This window comes from Miniopterus schreibersii (genome assembly GCF_964146895.1).
Source record: "Miniopterus schreibersii genome assembly, chromosome: 15".
Classification (NCBI taxonomy): Eukaryota; Metazoa; Chordata; class Mammalia; order Chiroptera; family Miniopteridae; genus Miniopterus; species Miniopterus schreibersii.
Genome location: NC_138115.1, coordinates 52,104,044 through 52,124,166, shown reverse-complemented (window position 1 = coordinate 52,124,166; position 20,123 = coordinate 52,104,044). Strand labels below are relative to the sequence as shown.

The window sequence follows — 20,123 nt, the reverse complement described above, 5'->3', positions numbered from 1 at the left end:
GTTTTGCAGGAGGTGAGGCTTTCTGGGAATGTGCATGTGGCATTCAAGCTGAAGTCAGCACAATGCCACCTCAGTCTGTTCATTGTCAATACGCATGTCGTGGTGTGCTGGCAACCGCGTCTGCAGCCGGGTGTGCGCTTCAGCTGGGAGCCTGGAAATGTGGTTCTTAGATGAAGGGCTTGCTAGGAATTTGTCTTAAATCCTTTCTAATATTACGCTGTGGCTAAAAATGCAATTCTAAAGACTAAGCCAAAACACACGCCAAAATATTTATGCTATAGAGCATTAACTAACAGAAGGTTCCAAAATAGACAGCGAAAATGTAAGCAGGTGGGACGTAACCAGTAAAAACAAAGACGCGACTTGACAAGTGGGGCTTGAAGAATAAAATTCCTTTTTCCTCACATTCCTTTTTCCAATTAAGCAAATGCCTTTTGTCTGTTTGTTTTGCTTGGAATTAACCATCAATTGGTGAAAGTCTGTCAGGAAACATTCTACATCCACAAACTGACAGATTAATAAATGTGGAGACACCCAGGCGGAGACAAGTGTCTGACGGGAGAGGCTGGACACAAAGTAGCAATCGCGCACCTGAAGGGAGAGGCTGGACACAAAGTAGCAATCGTGCGCCTGAGGGGAGAGGCTGGACACAAAGTAACAATCGCGCACCTGAAGGGAGAGGCTGGACACAAAGTAGCAATCGCGCACCTGAAGGGAGAGGCTGGACACAAAGTAGCAATCGTGCGCCTGAGGGGAGAGGCTGGACACAAAGTAACAATCGCGCACCTGAAGGGAGAGGCTGGACACAAAGTAGCAATCGCGCACCTGAAGGGAGAGGCTGGACACAAAGTAGCAATCGCGCGCCTGACCGGACACCTGCTGAGTGTTCACTGACTTTCTGAGCAACTAACATAAAGACCAGCCATTTCTTTCAAATGACAGGTAGAAATGTCCCCAGGGTCTTCTGATGACAGTGACCCTTGCTTGACAGCATCACTCTACAGCACGGGGTCTCCTGACGTGAGGGCTTCGCGGGGCCACCAACGCAGCAGCCCCTGGATGCCACCTCCCCTCCTGGGCACCAAGACACAGATCACAGCGAGGCTCCTGGTGGGACAGCCTCGCTCTCTGGAGCAGCAATTCCCACAGGAGGCTCGCACGTCAGTTATCAAGTAGCTAAGGGTCAGGAAAGTTTTCTAGCAAACAAAACCCATCCACACCAGTCACTTTGATAAAAGAACACACACAAAGGGGAAGAGAAAGGAGCCGGAGAGAGTGAAGGCAGAAGGCAGGTAGTTTATTCCACGTCGCGCTGGCTCAGGCACCTGACCCTCAGCCGGTGGATCCTCGCTTCCCTTCACAGAAACGGGCCCCTGAACGCAGTCGCCCAGCTCCCGCTCCTCCTCCCCTCCATCTGGGATTTAGCAGCTTGCGACTGCCCCCGGAACCAAGGCACTTAACATTAGAAGATAAAGCTCAGTAGAGCCCCCCGACATCCTGCGCGTTCAGAAAGCTGAACTCAGCCCACCGTCACCCTGTGGGAGTCATGGTAACAGCGTGAAAGACACGCATTTCCTTGGAAAACAAAGTGCGAGTGACTATAGACTCATCACGGCCCCCCATCCTTCCTGAAAGCAGCCCCTAAGAGAGAACTCTTATTTACATGATTAGAATTACGCAAGGGTCACACATGGAAAAAATAGCTCAAAATAGCCTGTCATAAACTCCCTGTGAAGTCAACAGACTCCCAACAGACTCAGAGAACTGGGGACAGTCTCAGGGTCTAACCCAGCACAGAGCCCCAGAGAACACAGCCCCAGAGCCTGGCTCTGGGCTCCCTCCACCCCGTTCCTTCAAAGACCCCCAAAATGAAACATGGCAATGGTCCCTGGACACGCTGCACCCCACGGAGCACATGTGGGATGCAGGTCAGTGATCTGGCCTTGCAAGGCAGTTCCTTTGGTGGTTGGGCAGGTACGACCCCCTTGGGCATCTGTACACAGGCAGCCCACTGGGCCAAGGGAAGCCGAGCGCTGGTGAGACACGACTTCTGGGCCTCGCGAAGGCTCTGCTCGGGCTCAGCTGACAACGGGCAGGCGGTCGGCAGCGCAGCGGAACCCCAGGTTGGAGGCGGAGCTGTCGGGGGTGTTCTGGCTCCTGGCCGCACATCGGTACCTATAGCAGTAGGACTGCAGAGAGGGCAGAGGTGAGTGCTCTGAGCCTCAGCCAGTGGCTCCCTGGGCAGGTTCAGGTGGCACCCAACACCTGCAGACCCTAACCCCGCTGCACACACGGCCCACGTGCTTGGAGGAGGGCAGCGCAGAGATCACACGCTCTCCAGTGCCCTTCGCCTCACACACGCAGCACAGAAACAACACGAAGGTATCAGGTACGCACCACTCAGATCATCAAAAATAAACTTACAGGGTGTCCATCTTTTAGACTGGCGGGCAGCCACTAGTACGATGTCTTTAGTAATACTTAACGACACAGGAAAGTGTCGTGATACAATGTCAAATGATAAAGTCGGAAACTGCGCATGTGGCAGGGTCTCCCTCTAGGTAAGCAGGTAGCCGGAGAGAAAAGACTGGAGATTCCAAATGCTCCACAGCCTGACAGTGGGGACCCTTGGCTGCAGAGTCTCAAGGTCCCTACACTGTGTGTCCGACGAGCTCAGAGTCTACAGCTTTGCCAGAAATAAGTGGCAGAGATATAGCCAAGGGTCCTGGAGTCTGCAAACTGGGTCCACAGCTAGGCAAACTGGGTCCACAGCGTGCTCCAAAGAAGAGAAGAAAGTTCTCAGAGTAAGAAGCACACTCTTAGCCGGGGACTGGTCCAGGATGGTGATGGGTCACACAGCCAGGCGGTCAGTCATGGCCAGGCGGTCAGTGACAGCCAGGTGGTCTGGGCAGCCCCGGGGCTTGGATAATGGACTGCAGGAGGAGGTATCTGTGAGTCCTGCAGGGGTGAGTCCTGCCAGGGTCACCTGGAGGTCCGGACTGTATGCAGGCATCACTGGTGCAGGAATGGGAATGTTTTATTTGTATAAAAAAGCTAAAAGCCATGATGACAAAAAGGGTTAGACCTTTATTAGATGACAGCTGGCCCGAGAGTCTTCCCTGAACCCGAATGAGTGGGAAAGACCAACTCTCAGCACAAGTCGGCACTGAGTGGCCGGGCGTCACGGGAGATGGAGGCGATTGGCATCGCTGGTCCACTTCGGATGCACCCACTCGCTCGCCAATGTTTACTAACAATCCCAGTGACGGCCACTGATGAACACGCAACTGGGGGAGAAAGCGGCCTGATTCTACATGTCCTCGCTGCTCTTTTGTTCCAAGCCTTTTAGCACCAAAGCTGGCTATTAATGATGTTAGCTCTTTGAGTGGCTGAAATATGGGTCATTTTATTAATTAAGAGCAGAGGGAGTGGGAAGGACCTGTTTTCACCCTACTTCATCAAAGTGGCTAATTACTGTGTGAAATTGATCCCCACAACTGTGCTAAGAATGGGATCCTGGACAAGGGAACAACCCATTTAAGACAATGACGTATCCACTGTGGGGCTCAGAGGTCAAGTGTGGTTCCTGAGAAAGGAAGACTTTCGGGGAAAAGGGAAAGCTCATTATAAACAAAATCATCACAGAAAATCGCAAGCACAGCCCAGATCTCTCGGTGTCCCATCCGTCGCTCTTCCCACTGGCACCAGAGCCTGTTGTGAATAACCCTGGAGTAAAATGTTGGGAGGGGGAGGGTTCCCGCCATGCTGTGGGTTGAGCAGAAGACCCAGCAGGGATGAATTTAACAACATTCAGGAACAGCAGCTAATGTTTCCTGAGTGGTTACTACGAGAACTGTCCTAAGAACTTCACATGTATTAATTCACGCATCCTCCCAATAGTCCTAGGGGTGGGTGTATTATGTCTGGCTTGTATACCTGAAGGAAAACTGAGGCACAGGGATGCTGGCAGGGTGCCCAGGTCCCATGGCTGGTAAGAGGTGGGCCCATAACTACAGCCTTTTCAGTCCATCCCAGAGTCTGTGCTCTTCACTGGACGCCATGTGGCCTGTGCCCTCTTCCTCATGAAGTTGTACTGTGGATGGACTTTCAAAGGTTGCAAATAGCCCCACTAGAGTGGCTCAGGGGTTGAGCCTAGGATCCAGAAGATCGAGGTTTGATTCCCAGTCAAGACATGTGCCTGGGTGCAGGCTTGATCCCCAACACGGGGCGTGCAGGAGGCAGGTGATCCATGACTCTCTCTCATCATTGATGTTTCTCTCTCTCTCTTTCTCCCTTCCTCTCTCTGAAATCAATAAGACACATTTTTTTTAAAAAAAGTTGTGACGAATCATCAGAGATACTTTAGCTGTGCAAATTGGCCCTGGCCCTCAGTCAGAAGTAGGTCACCGTCTGAGCAAGGTGATTGTTTTCTAAATGAATTTCATTCTTCTTTAAACTTTCTTTCCTCTATTGATTTCCACCTCTGCCTTTAAGTCACTTCCAGGACCCTGCCTCCCTAATTAGGAGTTCATGAGTTGGATCCACACTCGGAGGAAGAGGAAACAGGCTAAGGATGGTGGTGTTCACTGAGTCTTCACGACGAGCCAGGCCCTGCCCCTGTGCTCACACACGTGGGTGCATTCGTTCCACATGAGGGCCTTAAGGTAGGTGCCTCCATGACCCGCATTTCACAAATGTGAATAGTGACGCTTACAAAGGTTAAGTCCCAGGGTCACTGAGCAGCAAGGGGCAGGTACAGAGCTCCCGCCCAGACTTAATGCCAGAGTCCAGGTCTTACTAATTCAGTGAGAGCTGCTACTTTAATTCAGTGGAAAGTATGAGCACCCTGGAAGTAATTCACAACCAACACTGGGATGTTCTCCTGGTATTCTCTCTTCTGGAATGTTCTCTCTACCCCTCTGAGCTTGACTAAACCACAACTTTCCTTCAGGTAGACTAAGAAAATTAAATATGCACAATAGAAACTCTAAGTCAATCACTAAAATTTTAAAACAATGAGTTATAGCCAATAAGCCAAAGGAGAAAAATACCGTGAAAAAAAAACCAAAAACCTCAATCCCAAAGAAGTTAAAAAAAAAAAAAAAAATGAGAGTGAGGAAGAGAAAAGGGAACAAAGAACAGAGGAAACAAAAACAAATTTCAAGATGGCAAATTTACACCCAACCATATCAATTATCACATTAATGTAAATGGTCTAAATAGCCAATGAAAAGGCAAAGATTATGCCAATATATTCAATAACTCAGATGAAATGAACAAATTCCTTGAAAGACACAAACTGCCAGATAGTACTCAAAAAGAAACAGATAATCTGTATAACCCTGAAGCTATTAACTAAATTAAATTTATAGTTACAACTCTAGGCCCAAAACATTTCCCGTGGGGAATTCTATCAAATACAGGGTGGGGCAAAAGTAGGTTTACAGTTGTGAGTATGAAAAAAACAGAGTTTATTCTTATATTATTATTTATCAATTATTGTATTATTTTCCATACTCAACTGTAAACCTACTTTTGCCCTACCCTGTAATATTACCATCTGGACTGAGTGACCATTGGGAAGCTTCCTGTAATAACCATGTGCAAAATGCCATCTTTTCACAGGGGCAGAAAGACAGATGCTGAAGTGCTGGAGACGCTAAAATATATAAAGAAGCAGCGAGAGAAATGGTAGTTGATATCCAAAGTCCTGAAAATGGTTCCTCATAAAACCCAGCGTCACTCTGACTCACCAAGAACAGCCAACTCTGACCCAGATGCTACCCAAAAAGCAACCCTCTGAGGTTGACGCTTCTCCCCAGAGCACACCTGGGACGCTCCCATCCAGTGCACCAAGTCCACCCTTTACAATCTCACCTACTCTCAACAGAGTCCAGACATGTGCAGAGTCTCAAGTCAATTAGGGCTGTGCCTCGACTTACGTGCTGGAGGAGGTCCACACCCACCCCGGGTCACGGGACCACAGGGTCTCTCACAGGGTCGAGACTGGACATGGACTCTGGTTGACAACAGGTCACTCACAACCTCCGCTCTGGGGCCCCTCTCTCCACACCTGCCCCAAGGTGGAGATGATTAACCGACTCTGTTGGCTCCGATGGGGTCAGGTCTGTATTAGCAGACACGGCAGGACATTATGGGCTGAGATTCACAATGGATCCGTAAACCCGCTGTGAGACACCACACAGCTCGGTGACTCCACTCACCTTGTGGCACATGTAGGAGCCTCCTTTCTTCACCCGGTCATTCCCAGACGGGGGCCCTTTCTGTGGGGGAAGGGAAGAGAGCTCCTGAGTCTAGAGCGAGCTGCCCTTCGCAGTCGGATGAGGTCATTCAGTCCGACCAGCGCCTTGTGGTTGCCCGAGCTCCGCACACACTGCCACCACGGCCCGTGCCTGCGCCCCCCCGGCCCCTCTCTAATGCCCCGCGTGCTCTAAGGTCCAGCCCCCAGCCCTCAGCGCCTCTCGCCTCGTGGCTGAGATGCTGGGCGGCGCCCTCGCATCACCTGCTCGTGCTGAACGGGGTTCCCTGCTTCCTAACTGCCTGCTCGCCGGCCGGGCCAGCCTCCGAGTGAGGTTCGCCTGCCCTCCCACCAGACGCCTAATAAACCCTTTGCCGACTGAAGAAAGGGATTTGCTGTTTACATTTAAAACAATTTTAGCTCGGGTTTACTGAGGTATAATTTACATGCAGAAAACTTTTTAGCCCTGTTACATGCAACTTCTGATGAACTTCGACTAATGTAAGGGCATATAGCCTCCATCTGGCGCCTCCTATGAGGCGACACAGTTCAGTCCTGTGCAAATACTAACTTGTGTCATCTCCATGACAACTTCTGGGGCAGGTGAAGTAAGAGGCTGACGGGGATCCCCAGGCAGCCGGCCCCAGGAGGTGGCCGCGGTTTGAGGAACCACGGCTACGGCTGTAATGAGCCTGGAGCCAGACCCAGCAGCCCAGGGCAAGCGCGCAGCTCCTCACACGGCTCTGAGGAGCTAAGTGACCCGCACAAGGCCCCACCTGGTGAGCCACAGCCACGGGGCAGCAGGCAGACCCAGCTCGGCTGGACCGCGGCGGCTCACTCCCGACGGATGATGCTGTGGGAACCGGTGGGAGAAAGCGACAGAAAGGACAGCCCAGCCCTGCCAGTGTGGCTCAGCCGGCTGGAGCGTCGTCCTGGACACTGAAAGGTTGCGGGTTTGATTCCCGGGTCAGGGCACATACAGAAGGGAACCAATCAATGTTCTCTCTCACATCGATGTTTCTCTCTCCTGCCCCCCCCTACTCTCCTTTCCTCTCTCTAAAATCCACAAGCATATCCTCAAGTGAGGATTAAAAAAATTAAAAAAGGACAGCCCACTGCCACTGGCCTCCACCTAACTGACGAATTCTAGTTTGCTAGAGATGGGATTTTTACACAGTTTTTTTCCCCAATCCCAATCTGTTCACACAGCAAAAAATATCCAGAGGTATTTTTCTTGAAGGCAGTGCTTTCCACGCCCTCCCCCCGCACGCAGTGTCTCAGTTTTGTAGACTCTGCTGGGAGGCCTTGGCTTTAGAAGCAGACAGTGGACCAGCTGCTGTCAACGCTCTCCCATAGAACAGGGAAGACTTACACAAGCAGGGCTGCCTCGGGTCCCCCAGGCACCTGAGACTGACACTGCAGAGTTCAGGAAACAGCCACTAAATGCCAACTTCCCTGACTCAACACCCAACCAGTAAGTAACCTTTCTTGTTCTCTCCGAAGAATGCTCCTGAATCAATCGGTACTTCAACCAATCGGAAGTCAGGCAGCTTATACATGACAAATACCATCTAGCAGACCGCACCAGCGATTAATAAGATGTCAGTGATTTTTCAGTTACTTATCTCACTCTAATCAACTTAGGAGACTGAATAGAAATTCTCACAGGCAGAGTCCCTCAAATATCACCACCATCATCTGCAGTGACACACAATGCTGCCAGGCTGAAATAAGAAACAGATATCCATCCCTCTGGGGAAACTCCGAGGTTAACTCACGAGCGTGTGTACACCCCTCAGAAACACAGGAAGTCCCCCCAGGGGACAGAATGCACCGGGAGCTACTCACAGGGTTAAGTGCTTCCTCCGCAGAATGGTGGACGGTCCACCAGTCCGACGTCCACTCCCAGGCGTTCCCCACTATGTTGTACAGACCGTAACCATTGGGAGGAAAAGCATCGACCTGGGGACAAGGAAGGTACAATACGGTCCCACTACTCCTCTCAGTCAGAAAACCTCTCTGGTGCAGAAATGCAGTAAGCACTGTGACTTCAAAGCCTGAATATTAATCTTCATCCCACAGTCAAATGTGTTATGAAAACACTGCCTGTTAATTACTAGGATCCACTGTGTGCGCAGTGGATGGACGTGGGACAGGACACGAGTCAGAGAGGAGCGAGGCGGGCACCCGTCCCTCCCACCTCTGGTTCCCGGAGCCACCACCTCCTTCCACAGCCCTGGACTCACGGGTGCGGTGCCTCGGAAGCCGTCCTCAGCGGTGTTGGCCACAGGAAACTCGCCCTGCCAGATGTTGGCATAGTGCTGGCCCTTCGGCTGCAGTTTGTTGCCCCAGGGGAAGAGTCTGCCAGGAGACACATGGGCGTGAGCGGGTTCCTGGCCTGAAGTCACGGGCAGGGATGCAATGAAGGGGGGAACACCGCTCACTTGCTCTGAGCTACATGATTTTAAATCTTAAATGTGTAAAAGAATATAAAGCTTTTAATTGGGATTTTTTTAAACTTCTGCATGGCCAGCTCACATCAAGTTCCCCACCACCCCAACCTCTGGGGTACTCAGGAGGCCTGGAGGAAGTCCCAGAACTAAGGGGACGTCCAGAGGCTGAGAAGACAACCCTGGTCTGGAATTCCACGCAGCCTGACAGCACTGTCACACACTTTTATAAAGGCTTCACTGTTTTAGGAGCTTCTCCTGTAAGACATGGCCCCAGTGTGAATTTCCTGTCCTGCAGCTCTAGAGGTGGAGAAATGCCGGGCTTCGGGAGACGCCTGAACTAAAAAAATGCCGGAAGCCAGGCCCCACCAAGAGCCCTAAGGAGGCCTGTTCCACCAGGGCCTGTCCTGTGGGGGCCATGGGTCTGCAGAGAGCCCGCCGCCTGACACCTAGTGACCCACTGATTGTGTTGCAGCAACTTCGTGAACATGAGGAAAGCCCAGGACAAAGAGCTGTGGCTGTCAGGTCGACTTTCTACCCAGGAGGTTGGCACAGGCTCAGACAGGATGGCCCCATACCTGTCACGCAGGCCCCCCCGGCAGCTGTACTCCCACTCAGCTTCCGTGGGCAGGCGCTTCCCGGCCCACGCACAGTAGGCCGCGGCATCGTTCCAGGAGACGTGCAAAACCGGGTGGTCAGGCCTGGGGACACAGGAGGGAAGAGGGAGGGCTCGGGAACCAGCTTCAGCAAAGCGCCAGTCACCCTCCACTCACTATGACAGCAACACCTGCTCTAGCTCCCGGCACACCTGGCCCCTTGATGAGGGCAATAACCAGGAACGTGGTCAAAACAGGGGCTTGAGGTGCTGCCTGAAAGTAGGTCAGGAGGAAGCTTTCCTGGGGACTGAGACACTGAGTCCTGGCCCAGACGTCCCACCTCAGGGCTGAGTGCTGCTCTATTTCTGTGGAGATAATTACTTCCCTGCCCTTGGAGACTTGCTGACCGACTTGCTGCTCGGTGGATCTATAGTCAGATGGTAGCTTAGAAGTGTGTCAGCCCAGGATTGGGGTAAGAGGAATCCTGAGCCAAGGCCTGAGCTTCCACAGCGGCCACCTGGCAGACACACTGCGTATCCAGAGAGTCCTTCTACTGACCCGCTCAGAGAGGAGCAGCGGACAGGAGGCAAAGAGCAAATGTGTCACGAGATGGGTAACTGGCCCATCAAAGGGGGAAAAACCTACATGAGCCCTTTTTGACAGGATGGATGAAGAAAGAAAGAGGCCACTTATAAGAGCCTCCTGTGAGCTGGCGCAGTGTCAGGCCTTCATGTAAATATGTTATTTCCTGTCACTTTACTTTCCGATGAACCAGTTCGTTTACCATTCTCACCCTTTCGCAGACGATGACAGCACTGGGTTCCTCGCAGCAGCACATCTGTTTGGACTGAAACATGTCACCTGGGGAAGAACTGGCAGCCTCACCTGTGCAGGACGGTGGAGTCGGGCCCCTCCGGGTGTCTCCAGTTGGCGCCTTTCACAGGTAACCACCAGGGAGCAGCCGCGACCTCAAAGGAAACAGAACGAGCCAGGTTAGTTAGCTGCGATGGCTGCAGGAAAGCGGCGCAGCAAAACTCACCACGGTCTCCATCCACACAATACCTTTCCTAGAACACCAAAAATAAGGACTTACATGTAAATAAGTCTTTAACAAAGAGTAGTATTGCATATCACAGAGCACTACCGTGGCCAGGTAAATATGCACTGAGAAGGCGTGTATTCCCAGGCTCCTTAAAAGGCGCACTGCTGGGTGCACAGGACAACGCCCAACCAACCGAGCCACACTGGCCAGGGCTAACTCCATGTTTTTAAAAACTTGAACTCCTGCTTGTGTCTTGAAATTAATGCCAGCCCACCACGCTTAGGAACTGATAAACAACTTTGAGAGTCATCCACAAGCCAATTACTCAAGGTCGTGCTGCGATCCTGACCTCTCCCAGTCCCTTTCTTTCTCAGGAAGAGGCCCAGGTGTGCAGTGTGCAGGGATCAGCAGCATGTGAGCGGCCTGCCCTCCATGGCAACCCTCATCCTGAAAAGAGAAATTTGGGGTGAGGTGTGTTGCTCACCACGTTTCCTGTTCCACTGAGGCACTTCCAGAATCTGGGAAATTCCCTCATATACAGGGCAGGGACTTTGCTGACCTACTTCTAGTCAACATCTCCTAGCAACTGTCTTGGGTTTAAGTTGAAACAGTTGCACCAGGCAGCCAGGAGCCAGTTACGATGTAACTAGGATCTGGTGGACACTGAGATCCCCTGAGAAACGGACGTCGGGAAGCAAAGGCCACAATTCCCACCTCTCCCTGGGGACGTAACCAGACATGGAGTAGCAGCTTCGAGACGAGGGGAAGGAGCAAGGTGCCGCGATCCGAGCCAGAGCGGTAACGGTGCTTCTCACGCGGTCAGGGTAAAGCGGTGCCAGGGACGGACAGAGCGAGCTACCACGCCCAAGCGCAGAGACGACAGGCTGACGACTTGACAACCCCTCTTAAGAATCAAACGCGCGTAGACAAGCAAATTAGAAAGACGGACGTGCCCAGCCGGGCGTGGCTCAGCGGTTGAGCGTCAACCTGGGATCTGGGCGATCGGGGTTCGATTCCCGGTGGGGGCACATGCCCGGGTTGTGGGCTCGATCAATGACTCTCTCATCATTGATGTTTCTCTCTCTCTCTCCCTCTCCTTTCCTCTCTCTGAAATCAATAAAGATATATTTTTAAAAATAATTAAAAAAATAGAAAAACGGACGTTTCCTGAGACGCAGTATAAATGTGGCTGTCACCCCTATAAAACAGCTTGGGAGGATTTCCGTACAGCACCAGTGAACAGGAGAAACTGCAGGTCTGCTCCAATCCGTGACTTATAAATAAAACAGGAGAATCTAGCAACCGAAGGAACCAAGCGGAATGGAAGGCAGGCAGTAAAATGCTTTGTTCAGCACCCAATACAAATATGGAAAGTAGACAATTGGGCTTAAAAAAAAGGGTAAGAACAAATTCATCCTTAGAATACAGTCAAGTCTGACAGCTTATTTCATTAATCCTAAGCCAGGTGCCTGGGCTACTTAACAGAATGCCTGAGAGAAACGCATGCCTTTTCAAACAGTACAAATATTTATTTATAACATTAAGGCAAAGTGAAATTTGTCAATACTTCTTGCTCGGTTCTCAGTGAAATTCCCACGTAAGAATACAGCGCATTCCTGGGCACCAGTCAGTATAATCAAGCACTGACCACGTGTCCTTCCTTCTAATCTGCAATTGTTTCAAGAAGCGGCTTTGCCAGATGAAAAGTCCCGTCCACTCTAAACTAAGTTTTTCTTAGAACTGCCGGCCCCGGGGCATGACCCCCTGCTCGGGGTCTATCCGCACTGCGGAGGTTCAAGATGCGAACGCCAACGTGGGGAGGGTGGGATGTCAGGACCGCTGTTACTTCTTAATCCAAGTCAGACCTCAAAAGACCAGGACCTGAAGGGCTGGAGGACAGTGCAGATATTCCCGCTCCGAGCCCCAGGATCCCCGCACTCTGACCCCCACGAGCAGGGGGAAAACTGCACCGATACCTGATCCTATCAGCTCTCACCCTCCACGGCTATCTCGCTTCCTGCTTCCTCAATTCCCAAGTCAGGTGCACAACTGCTCTTTTCAAAAGCAGACACAAAATACCGAGGTGGGACCGTGTTCCCTTCTTATCTTATCTGATCAGCCAGCCCCAGACCGCTCTCCTGAATAGCTCACCCCCTGTGAACCTGCCTCAACCCAACGACCAGGCCAGCGTTCTCCTGCCAAGAAGACAGTGACACTCCAACACGGGATGGGTCACGCCAGGTCTGAGCCCAGCAGCTTTCAAACATGAAGTGCTCCTACCTGGGACACCCACCAGCATCCTTCCATTTCTGACGAATGTTTACTAAGTGATCATGAGTGACAACTGCTCTGTTGGAACCCAGCGATGAGTGACACACACATTCCACCCCCTCCCCCCCATCGAGGAGCAGATCTGGTAAAGGAGAGGCAATGGACACACCTGCACAAGTCACTGTAGGTGAGATAAACTCACAAAAGGCAGGCACAGAAGCCATCAGAACAAGCAGATGAATCATCTAAGTCTGGGGTGTGGAACAACAGAGGGCATTTCAAACGGGCGTCCCAGAGTGAGCCGAGCTGACCACATACCGCAGAAGGTGCTGGTCCAAGCTCAGGGACAGGTAGGCCCTCTGCCAGGTGCTCGGCCTCAGGTGATCCCAGCACGAGCTCCTCTTTGTCCACAGGCTTCCCTCCCAGGCCTCCTCCTCACCCCGGACCAACCGGCCCATTCCCCCTCCCCTGACCAACCCACCCACTGTCCCTTCCCAGACCAGCCCGCCCACTCTGCCTGGGGGAGGAGGGGCACTGGCACGTGTCTTTCTCCACGGGCAGGAGAGAACTCCGAGGGCCCTGTGAGTTACTCACTGCCTGCTGGATGCCGGCCTTCACCTGCTCACTCAGCATGCCCTCAAAGACAAAGGAGTCACCGAACTTCTCAGCCTGCAAGGAAAGGGACAGAACCAGGAAGGGCTGTCTTGATGTGCGTCACACGGGCCAGCTCTCTGCGTGGTTCAAGTGATGCTCCTGGTCCAAGTAAATTGAGGGTCTCCTGTGACTTCCTGGGGATTCAGAAAGGACCTAAAAGCATCTGACTCCCTACCAGAGCGGGTGACTGTCACTTAGAGACCACTTCCACTCAGGGCTCAGGGTGACTGTCACTTAGAGACCATTCCCACTCAGGGCTCGTGTGGCTGATGTGAACGCCGCCCGCAGGAAGAGGCTAGCTTTGGAGAAGGTGCTGAGGGAAAGACGTCCCCTAAGCATCATGGATGACTCTGCAGAAGAACAGTATCTGCACATGAGACGCCACACTCGACCCACTGAGAGAACTATTCCACCTTGTTGCTGATGCTCATACATCCTGCCCCTCGAAGGTCTGCGCTTGGAAATGTCAGGCACAGGCGGAATCTGTACTTCATTTCCTCTATTTACCACTGCTGTCAGCCCCAGCCACTGGCTCCCTCTGCTGCAGGTGGCCCATTCTGCAGACACCCACCTGCCCTGGCTCTCCTGATGCTACAATCCCGGTTTCCTCCCTCACCTGATGCTACAATCCCGGTTTCCCTCCGTTTCCACTCTTCCTGCTCACCTGAAACACACAGGCTTTTCCTCCAGCCCCCACGCACTGCTGTTCCCTAGCTCTGCCCCAGCCCTGCTCTTCCTATTGTCCCCATAGCCTCTCGGGCTTCATGCAGTCAAGGGGGCCTGGCCAGCTTGTTAGAGATGGACTCTGGAGGTTTGGGGTAAGGCCAGGAACCTGCACATGAGAAAGGCTCAGCTGCCAACTCTCAGTCCAAGAGACCACACTGTGGGACACACCTCGTACCGTGGGACAACCTCCCAGTGTCACAGCTGTAACAAACACCAGCATGTAAATGACTCCCCCCCCCCCCCCCCCCCGCCAGCCCTGTCCTCACTAGACATCACCTGCCTGCTGGTCCCTGTGTTTCAGGCCCTGTGAGTGCCTCAAACTCCTCCTGAGTGGAGCTCACCTTCTGGCCTTTGCTTTACCCCCGCTCTTCCTCCAGGGCTCCCCGTGGCCACACCCAGCCTGGTACCTAACCCTTCATCCAACACCTACCGAACGCCTACCTTGTGTGGGCTTTGGGGTAAATGATGGAGCTACAGGTCAGTTTTAGAGAGGCGTGGTCCCTGTCCTCATAGGGCTTACATGGGGGGAGGAGAAACAGACAAAACTCCAGCTAAACAAAGACAGCAAGAAAATAACCACAACTTCACTTGACCTTGTAAGGCAAAGAATACGAGAAAAGGCTCCCTGTGGCAGAGCGAGCAGAGCAGACTCTGAGAGGGACGTGTGAGCCAAGTCGACTCACGGATGACAGGCAGCCAGCCATGCACAGCGGGGGCAGGCGGGGGCAGGACGCTCCAGGGAGGGGGACACAGGGGCCCCTGGGGTGAGAGATGCCGAGTTGTCCAGAGAAAGAAGCGAGAGCAGCGGGGCTGAGGCATGGCGAGCGAGAGGCGAGTGATGGAAAGCGAAGTGGAAGGTCAGAAAACCGTGAAGCGGCAGAAACAGGGAGCATTTTATCCAGAACAGGGGTTCTTAACCCTTCCTGCGTCCTGGACCCCTTTGCAGTATGAAGCTTAAAGGGCCTCCTTCTCAGAGTGAAATGTTTGAGTGCATAAAATAAAGTCAATACGATTATCAAGAAAACTACTCATATCAGAATAGCCATCGAACAAGTTTGTGCTGTGGTAATACACACCTGCTCTGTATTAACGTGTTAAACAAGACCTAGCGGCAGGTCTCACCATCATCATCATCATCATCATCATCCTAAAGAAATGTCATGTCAGCAGCAACAATGAGACAGAAAGTGTCTGGCTTGTTTCTGCAGGTGACAGAATTACAGGCCCTGGTATGACGGGTGTCTGCACGAGGTCCAGCCCTGCCTGCCACGGGGTCGCCTGTGAGTTGGGCACTGGTCTAAAACCAGGAACATGCAAAGCTGCAGTTCTGCACCTGTCTCTTGGGAAACGTAATACTTCTGGAACAAGCACACTGCAATTCTTTGAGCAGAAAAGCGGCCTCACTTTATGTGCTACCTGTTATCCCAAAATCCCAGTGGGCAGTGGCACTGCCGGACGTACTGAGGCACTAACACGATACAGCAGAATATAGGCGAAGGGCACAGGCCCTGGGTCACACTGGTCAGGCTGGCATCCCAGCTCCCCACCAACTAGCCCTGCGACTCAACGCCAGACCCTTTTCTCCAAGCCTCAGTTTGCCACCTAAAGAGTAACCTGCCGCAGGGAGATGCTAAAACTAAATTAGATGCTAATATGCAAAGCATTCAGCACATGCTGGTGCACAGGGAATGTGGCGGAAAAGCAGCTGTCCTTCCCCCTGCCCCATTACCTCGGTCACGTAGCCGGTGGCGTTCACGAACCTCTCAAAGTCCGAGTTACTGACTTCATAGGCGTCCATGTAAAAGGCATCCAAGGTGACCCTCCTGGCAGGCGCCTCCCCATCCTGCTTGATCTGAGGGTCATCCGTGCCCATTGTAAACACGCCGGCAGGGATGGGGACCATCTGCAGTGAGGGGGGAACACCCAGCACACAGTAAGCACCTGGAGTTAGCAAACCCCACAGCGGGAATCACTGTCCAACCAGTCAGACCATCCCACACGGCAAAGAAACCAAGGGACCAGTCACAAGGAGAAGCGCAAACACTTCAGAAAAGGGGTTTCTTTAGTCAAAACTCTACAGGGTACAAACTAGGGCCTGGCTACAGCCCCACCCCGCTAATGATGGGGGTCAGAGGCCTGGAGATTACTCCTCTTAACGCACGTGTGTGCCCTTTATCCTGGAACACGCTCAGCTTCTTTTAATTATTGTTAAAAGCAAATGTAAAAACGCCACGTGGTGCCTTGGAAAGCCCACTGAGGGAACGTGGGCCTCCCATGAGTGGAAAATCTAAAGTTTACTAAGGGACCGCGTCTCATCCTTATGTCTTTGTCCTAAATTAATTCCTTAACGAGACTCTAATTGCAATTCCTTAGTTCACGGTTCCTCCTTTGTATTTCTACTGACCGTCTTGGCTAGTGGTGGCCTTCAATCCTGTGCCTGTATTTCCCAATGAATGTGGAGCTTTGTTCATCTATGACACATGCGTAGTAACTGTCCTCACCTGTCCTAAGATTTCAGGCTTGACTCTGCCGTCCCCTGATCCCCGGCATGACAGGGGTCACCCAGTCCTGCTGGATCTCCCCAACACCCATCCCTCCAGCCTCTCCCTCTTCTATCACCCCCACACTGCAGCCGCCTCACCACTGGCCTCCCTGTCCGTCCCACCCTTCCTCACACTCCTTGCTCCTAAGCCTGGACCCTCCACTCACTCATCCATTCCACACACCCTACTGAGCCTCCTGAAATGCCCGTCTCCCGTGCCCGATGCGATTTATGACAGCTGTTTGTAACACAAAAATAAAGATCAGGAACAACCTGCATGTTCACCAATGGTGGACAAGTTAAGTAAATCTTGGGCCAGCCAGAAAATGGAAAACTACGCAGCCGTAAGAAAACGAGAAAAAAACAATGGCACTTTTAACATGTTGACCTGGAGCAATCTCCCCAAGATAAGGCACTGAGGGAACAAGGCAGGGCGCCGCAGCAAGCATGGAGTCACTTGTGAGAAAAGGGGGTGAGGGAGAACAGAGCCCCCTGTTTTCCTATTTTCTTATATTTGCAGACAGGGCCCTGGGAAGATACACAAGAAACTCAGGGAGTGGTGGTTTGAGGGGACAGGTATTAGGTCAGCGGGAAATGTTACACCGGGCACCCTTCCACAGCATTAGTTTTTCTTTTTAAACCATGTCAGCGTACTGAGTAGTAAAAAATAAACAATAGAGTGTCATCGTGAGCACGCTACCTTCCCAGTTAAATTCTCCAGGGATCCCCGTCGCCTTTCAGTGTAAGATTAAAAATCGGAACATCAGAGCCCAACTTCTCACCATCTTGCTGGTGGCCTCGCGTGTTCGAATGCAACCTCCTCCAGGAAGCCTTCCCTGCCTGCACCTCCCTCCCGTGGCCCGCACCTAGGCCCCTCCTTTGAGTTCCTCTGATAAAAATATCTCTATGGATCCTAACAATCTGCCAAGAAGCAAAACTAGAATGCTACAGACGGGAGCTACTAAAGCGGTTATGAAAACGGCCTCACGGGAGGCTCCGGGAAGGGCGCCGAGGGGAAGCCTCCGCCGCAGGCCCGGCCCAGCCGCAGCCGCCGCCGCCTGCAGGGCGCAGGGCGCAGGGCGCAGGGCGCAGGGCGCAGGGCGCAGGGCGCAGGGCGCAGGGCGCAGGGCGCAGGGCGCAGGGCGCAGGGCGCAGGGCGCAGGGCGCAGGGCGCAGGGCGCAGGGCTGACCGCGGCGTCTGCGCACCTGCGCGGCCGCTGGCGGCGAGCGAAGGCGGGGGCGGGCCGAGCGCGGGGGTCGGGGGGAAAGGGCGCCGCCCGCAACCCCTTCACAGTGAAGGTGAACTTAAACAAGACGGGCGACGGGGCCGGCGGGCGGGGTGAGGGTGGCGGACGGCGTCCCCGAGGCCAGCCCCCGGCGCTCGGAAGGAGGCCGCGCACGGGCCCAGCAGGGAGCCGCCCCGTCGGGCCCCGGCCCCCGGCGCCGACGTGCGCGCGCCCTGCCCGCCCCCGGCGCCGCCCTCGCGTCCCCCGCCCGCCCGCGGCGCCCACCCACCCGCCCGCCGGGCCCGAGCGCGCACCTTGGAGGGAGCCGGCGGCCGCGGCGCAGGGCCCAGGCCCGGGCCCGGGGCGTTCGCCTCTCGCGAGTACCGGTGCGCGGCCGCCGCTCGGCCGGGGGCGCCGGGCCGCTGGGGGGCGCCGCAGCCGCACGAGCCCGCGAGGGACCCCGCGCCCGGCCCGGCCTCCTCTCCCGCCGCCGCCGCGCCCGGCAGCACGAGCAGCGGCAGCAGGGCCAGCAGCCCGAGCGCGGCGCGGCGCCCACCGGCCGACCCCGGCGCGGGCGCAGCCATGTTGTCCCTGAGCCACGTGACTGCGAGGGTCACGTGGCTCCGCCCCCCTTAAAGGAGCCGCACCGCGCGCCGTCGGGCCGCAAACGTGGCTTTCCTACCCTCTCTCCAGTTACCTCTTATTGCCCGCGTCCCTCCTCAGCGCCGCGGATGTAAGAACGTGACAAAACCCTGCAAAACTCATCCTGGCCTGCCACAGGCTACGTGCCCCGTCGTTATTTCTTGGTTGAAAACACCGTGACCAAATTTATTTAGCATTTGCTATGCGCCCGGCACCATGCTAAGCAAGCCCTTCGCTCTGTGAAATCTCATTGAATCCTCGCAACGACCCTGCAGTATTGGGTACATAGAGCAACTAAGTGACGTGCCCAAGGTCGCAGGGCAGACTCGAAAAGGAGACTTCAGCCCCGCCGCGCTGGGTCTCGGTGCCTCGGACCTGGCCCCCGAAGCCCGGGCGTTGACCCGGACCCCGTGCTGGGGGCGGTGAAGCCGCACGAGTGCGAGGCCCTGTCGCCGAGGGATCAGCTGGAGAAACCCAGGCTGTGGGCCTATGGCTGCCGAGCGCCACTCCAGGCGCTTGAGGACAGCGCACGGAGCGAAACACATGAAAATTCCGGCCCTTGCGGAAATTATATTAAATAACTTCTAAAAATGCGAAAGAAAATACTCTGAACATTGCTTGGTACATAGGAATGCCTTAAAATGATTAGCTGTGATTATTACAGTGATCAAACTAATAGATAAGGTGGGCGTTCCAAGGTCATTTTTAAGATAACAGGACGCTTTCCACGGTGTATTTAGCAAAAGTGAGCAGTCCCAGGAGGCAGAAGCAGCCTGCCACGTGGCTCTCCTTGGCCGCGGGTCCGAGCCCCCGCGTGGTGAAGCCGGCTGGCTGGCAGGCCGCGCGTTCAGGCCCCTCCGTCTTGCTAATGGGCGCTGCCGCCGGTGGGGGAGGCTTACAGAGCGAGCTCTCCATTTCATTTCTGTTGGGGGCTTTTCTCTTCTGCTCCTGTTACGACGGCTCTGTCTCCTCGCCCTCCTGCCAAGTGCCAAGAGGAGGGGCCGGAGGTTCCTTCAAGAAAACGCAGAGGAGGGGCACGTTTTAAGGACGCGCGGGCGGCACGGGGGCTGCAGACAGCGGGAGAGCCCTATGTCAGAAGGGACGGGGCGCTGCCGAGGCCAGAGCCAGGACCGGAGGGCCTGCAGCCGGAGGGCTCCGCGGTCACGGCCACCTCCCCGGGGCCTGCCGCCCCGCCCCGCCCCGCCCCGCCCCGCGCGGCCCCGCGCACGTGGGCCGTCCCCGCCCACTCTTTCGCCTCCCTCGCTCTCCCCTCGAGGTCTCGTTTCATCTCCCGGCGCAGCTTCGGCTCAGCTACGACACAGGCCCCGTTTCCAGACGGCCCAGGACCCCTGCCGCTGACGCTCGGGACACCGCGGGCCCCCTCCCAGGCGTCGCCGAGGGGGGGGGCCGGGCCCCGGGGTGCGTCCCCTGGTCCAATCAGCTGCAAGGAGAAGTGCCGGCTCCGGCGATGATGGGCGGGCCCAGCTGCCACTCAGCCGCCCGGGGCGGGCCGAGGAGCTGCCTCGCTCTCAAGTTCACAGACGGCGGCTGACTCAGCTCCGCGGGGCCCGAGCGATGCTGTCGCCGCTCCCGGTACCGGTGCAGTGCCGGGGCCGGACCGGCGCCGCGGCTGACGTCGCCCGCGCAGCCTTGCCCTTCCGTCTTCCAGCTGCGCGCCCAGCTGGCTCCCTGATGCCCCCGGGCACCGACGGAAA

The 20,123-nt window shown here is 54.5% G+C and overlaps 1 protein-coding gene across 3 annotated transcripts; it reads right to left on the bottom strand.

Annotated features, from left to right (window-relative positions):
* Positions 1–1,265: 1,265 nt before the first annotated feature.
* Positions 1,266–18,356, bottom strand: SUMF1 (sulfatase modifying factor 1). 3 transcript variants are annotated; one of them, XM_081160670.1, is made up of 9 exons: positions 18,081–18,356; positions 15,728–15,901; positions 13,213–13,287; positions 10,191–10,273; positions 9,288–9,410; positions 8,506–8,620; positions 8,108–8,221; positions 6,225–6,284; positions 1,266–2,189 (listed from the first exon to the last, which is right to left on the bottom strand). In XM_081160670.1, the coding sequence occupies exons 1-9, from the start codon at positions 18,348–18,350 to the stop codon at positions 2,079–2,081; spliced, it is 1,125 nt and encodes a 374-aa protein (XP_081016796.1). In that variant the 5' UTR covers positions 18,351–18,356; the 3' UTR covers positions 1,266–2,078. The 3 variants fall into 3 exon arrangements, with proteins under 3 accessions (XP_081016796.1, XP_081016797.1, XP_081016798.1); XM_081160671.1 differs by lacking the exon at positions 1,266–2,189 and adding an exon at positions 2,978–3,054; XM_081160672.1 differs by lacking the exon at positions 1,266–2,189 and adding an exon at positions 2,997–3,015.
* Between the last annotated feature and the right edge of the window lie 1,767 nt (positions 18,357–20,123).

Coding starts and splice junctions, on each gene's coding strand:
- SUMF1 (XM_081160670.1), bottom strand. CDS start 18,350: ATGGCTGCGCCCGCGCCGGGGTCGGCCGGTGGGCGCCGCGCCGCGCTC. Junction 8,222..8,505: donor GCTTCCGAGGCACCGCACCC/GTGAGTCCAGGG, acceptor CCTTGTCCCCAG/GTCGATGCTTTTCCTCCCAA. Junction 2,190..6,224: donor GCTCCTACATGTGCCACAAG/GTGAGTGGAGTC, acceptor CCCTCTCTGCAG/TCCTACTGCTATAGGTACCG.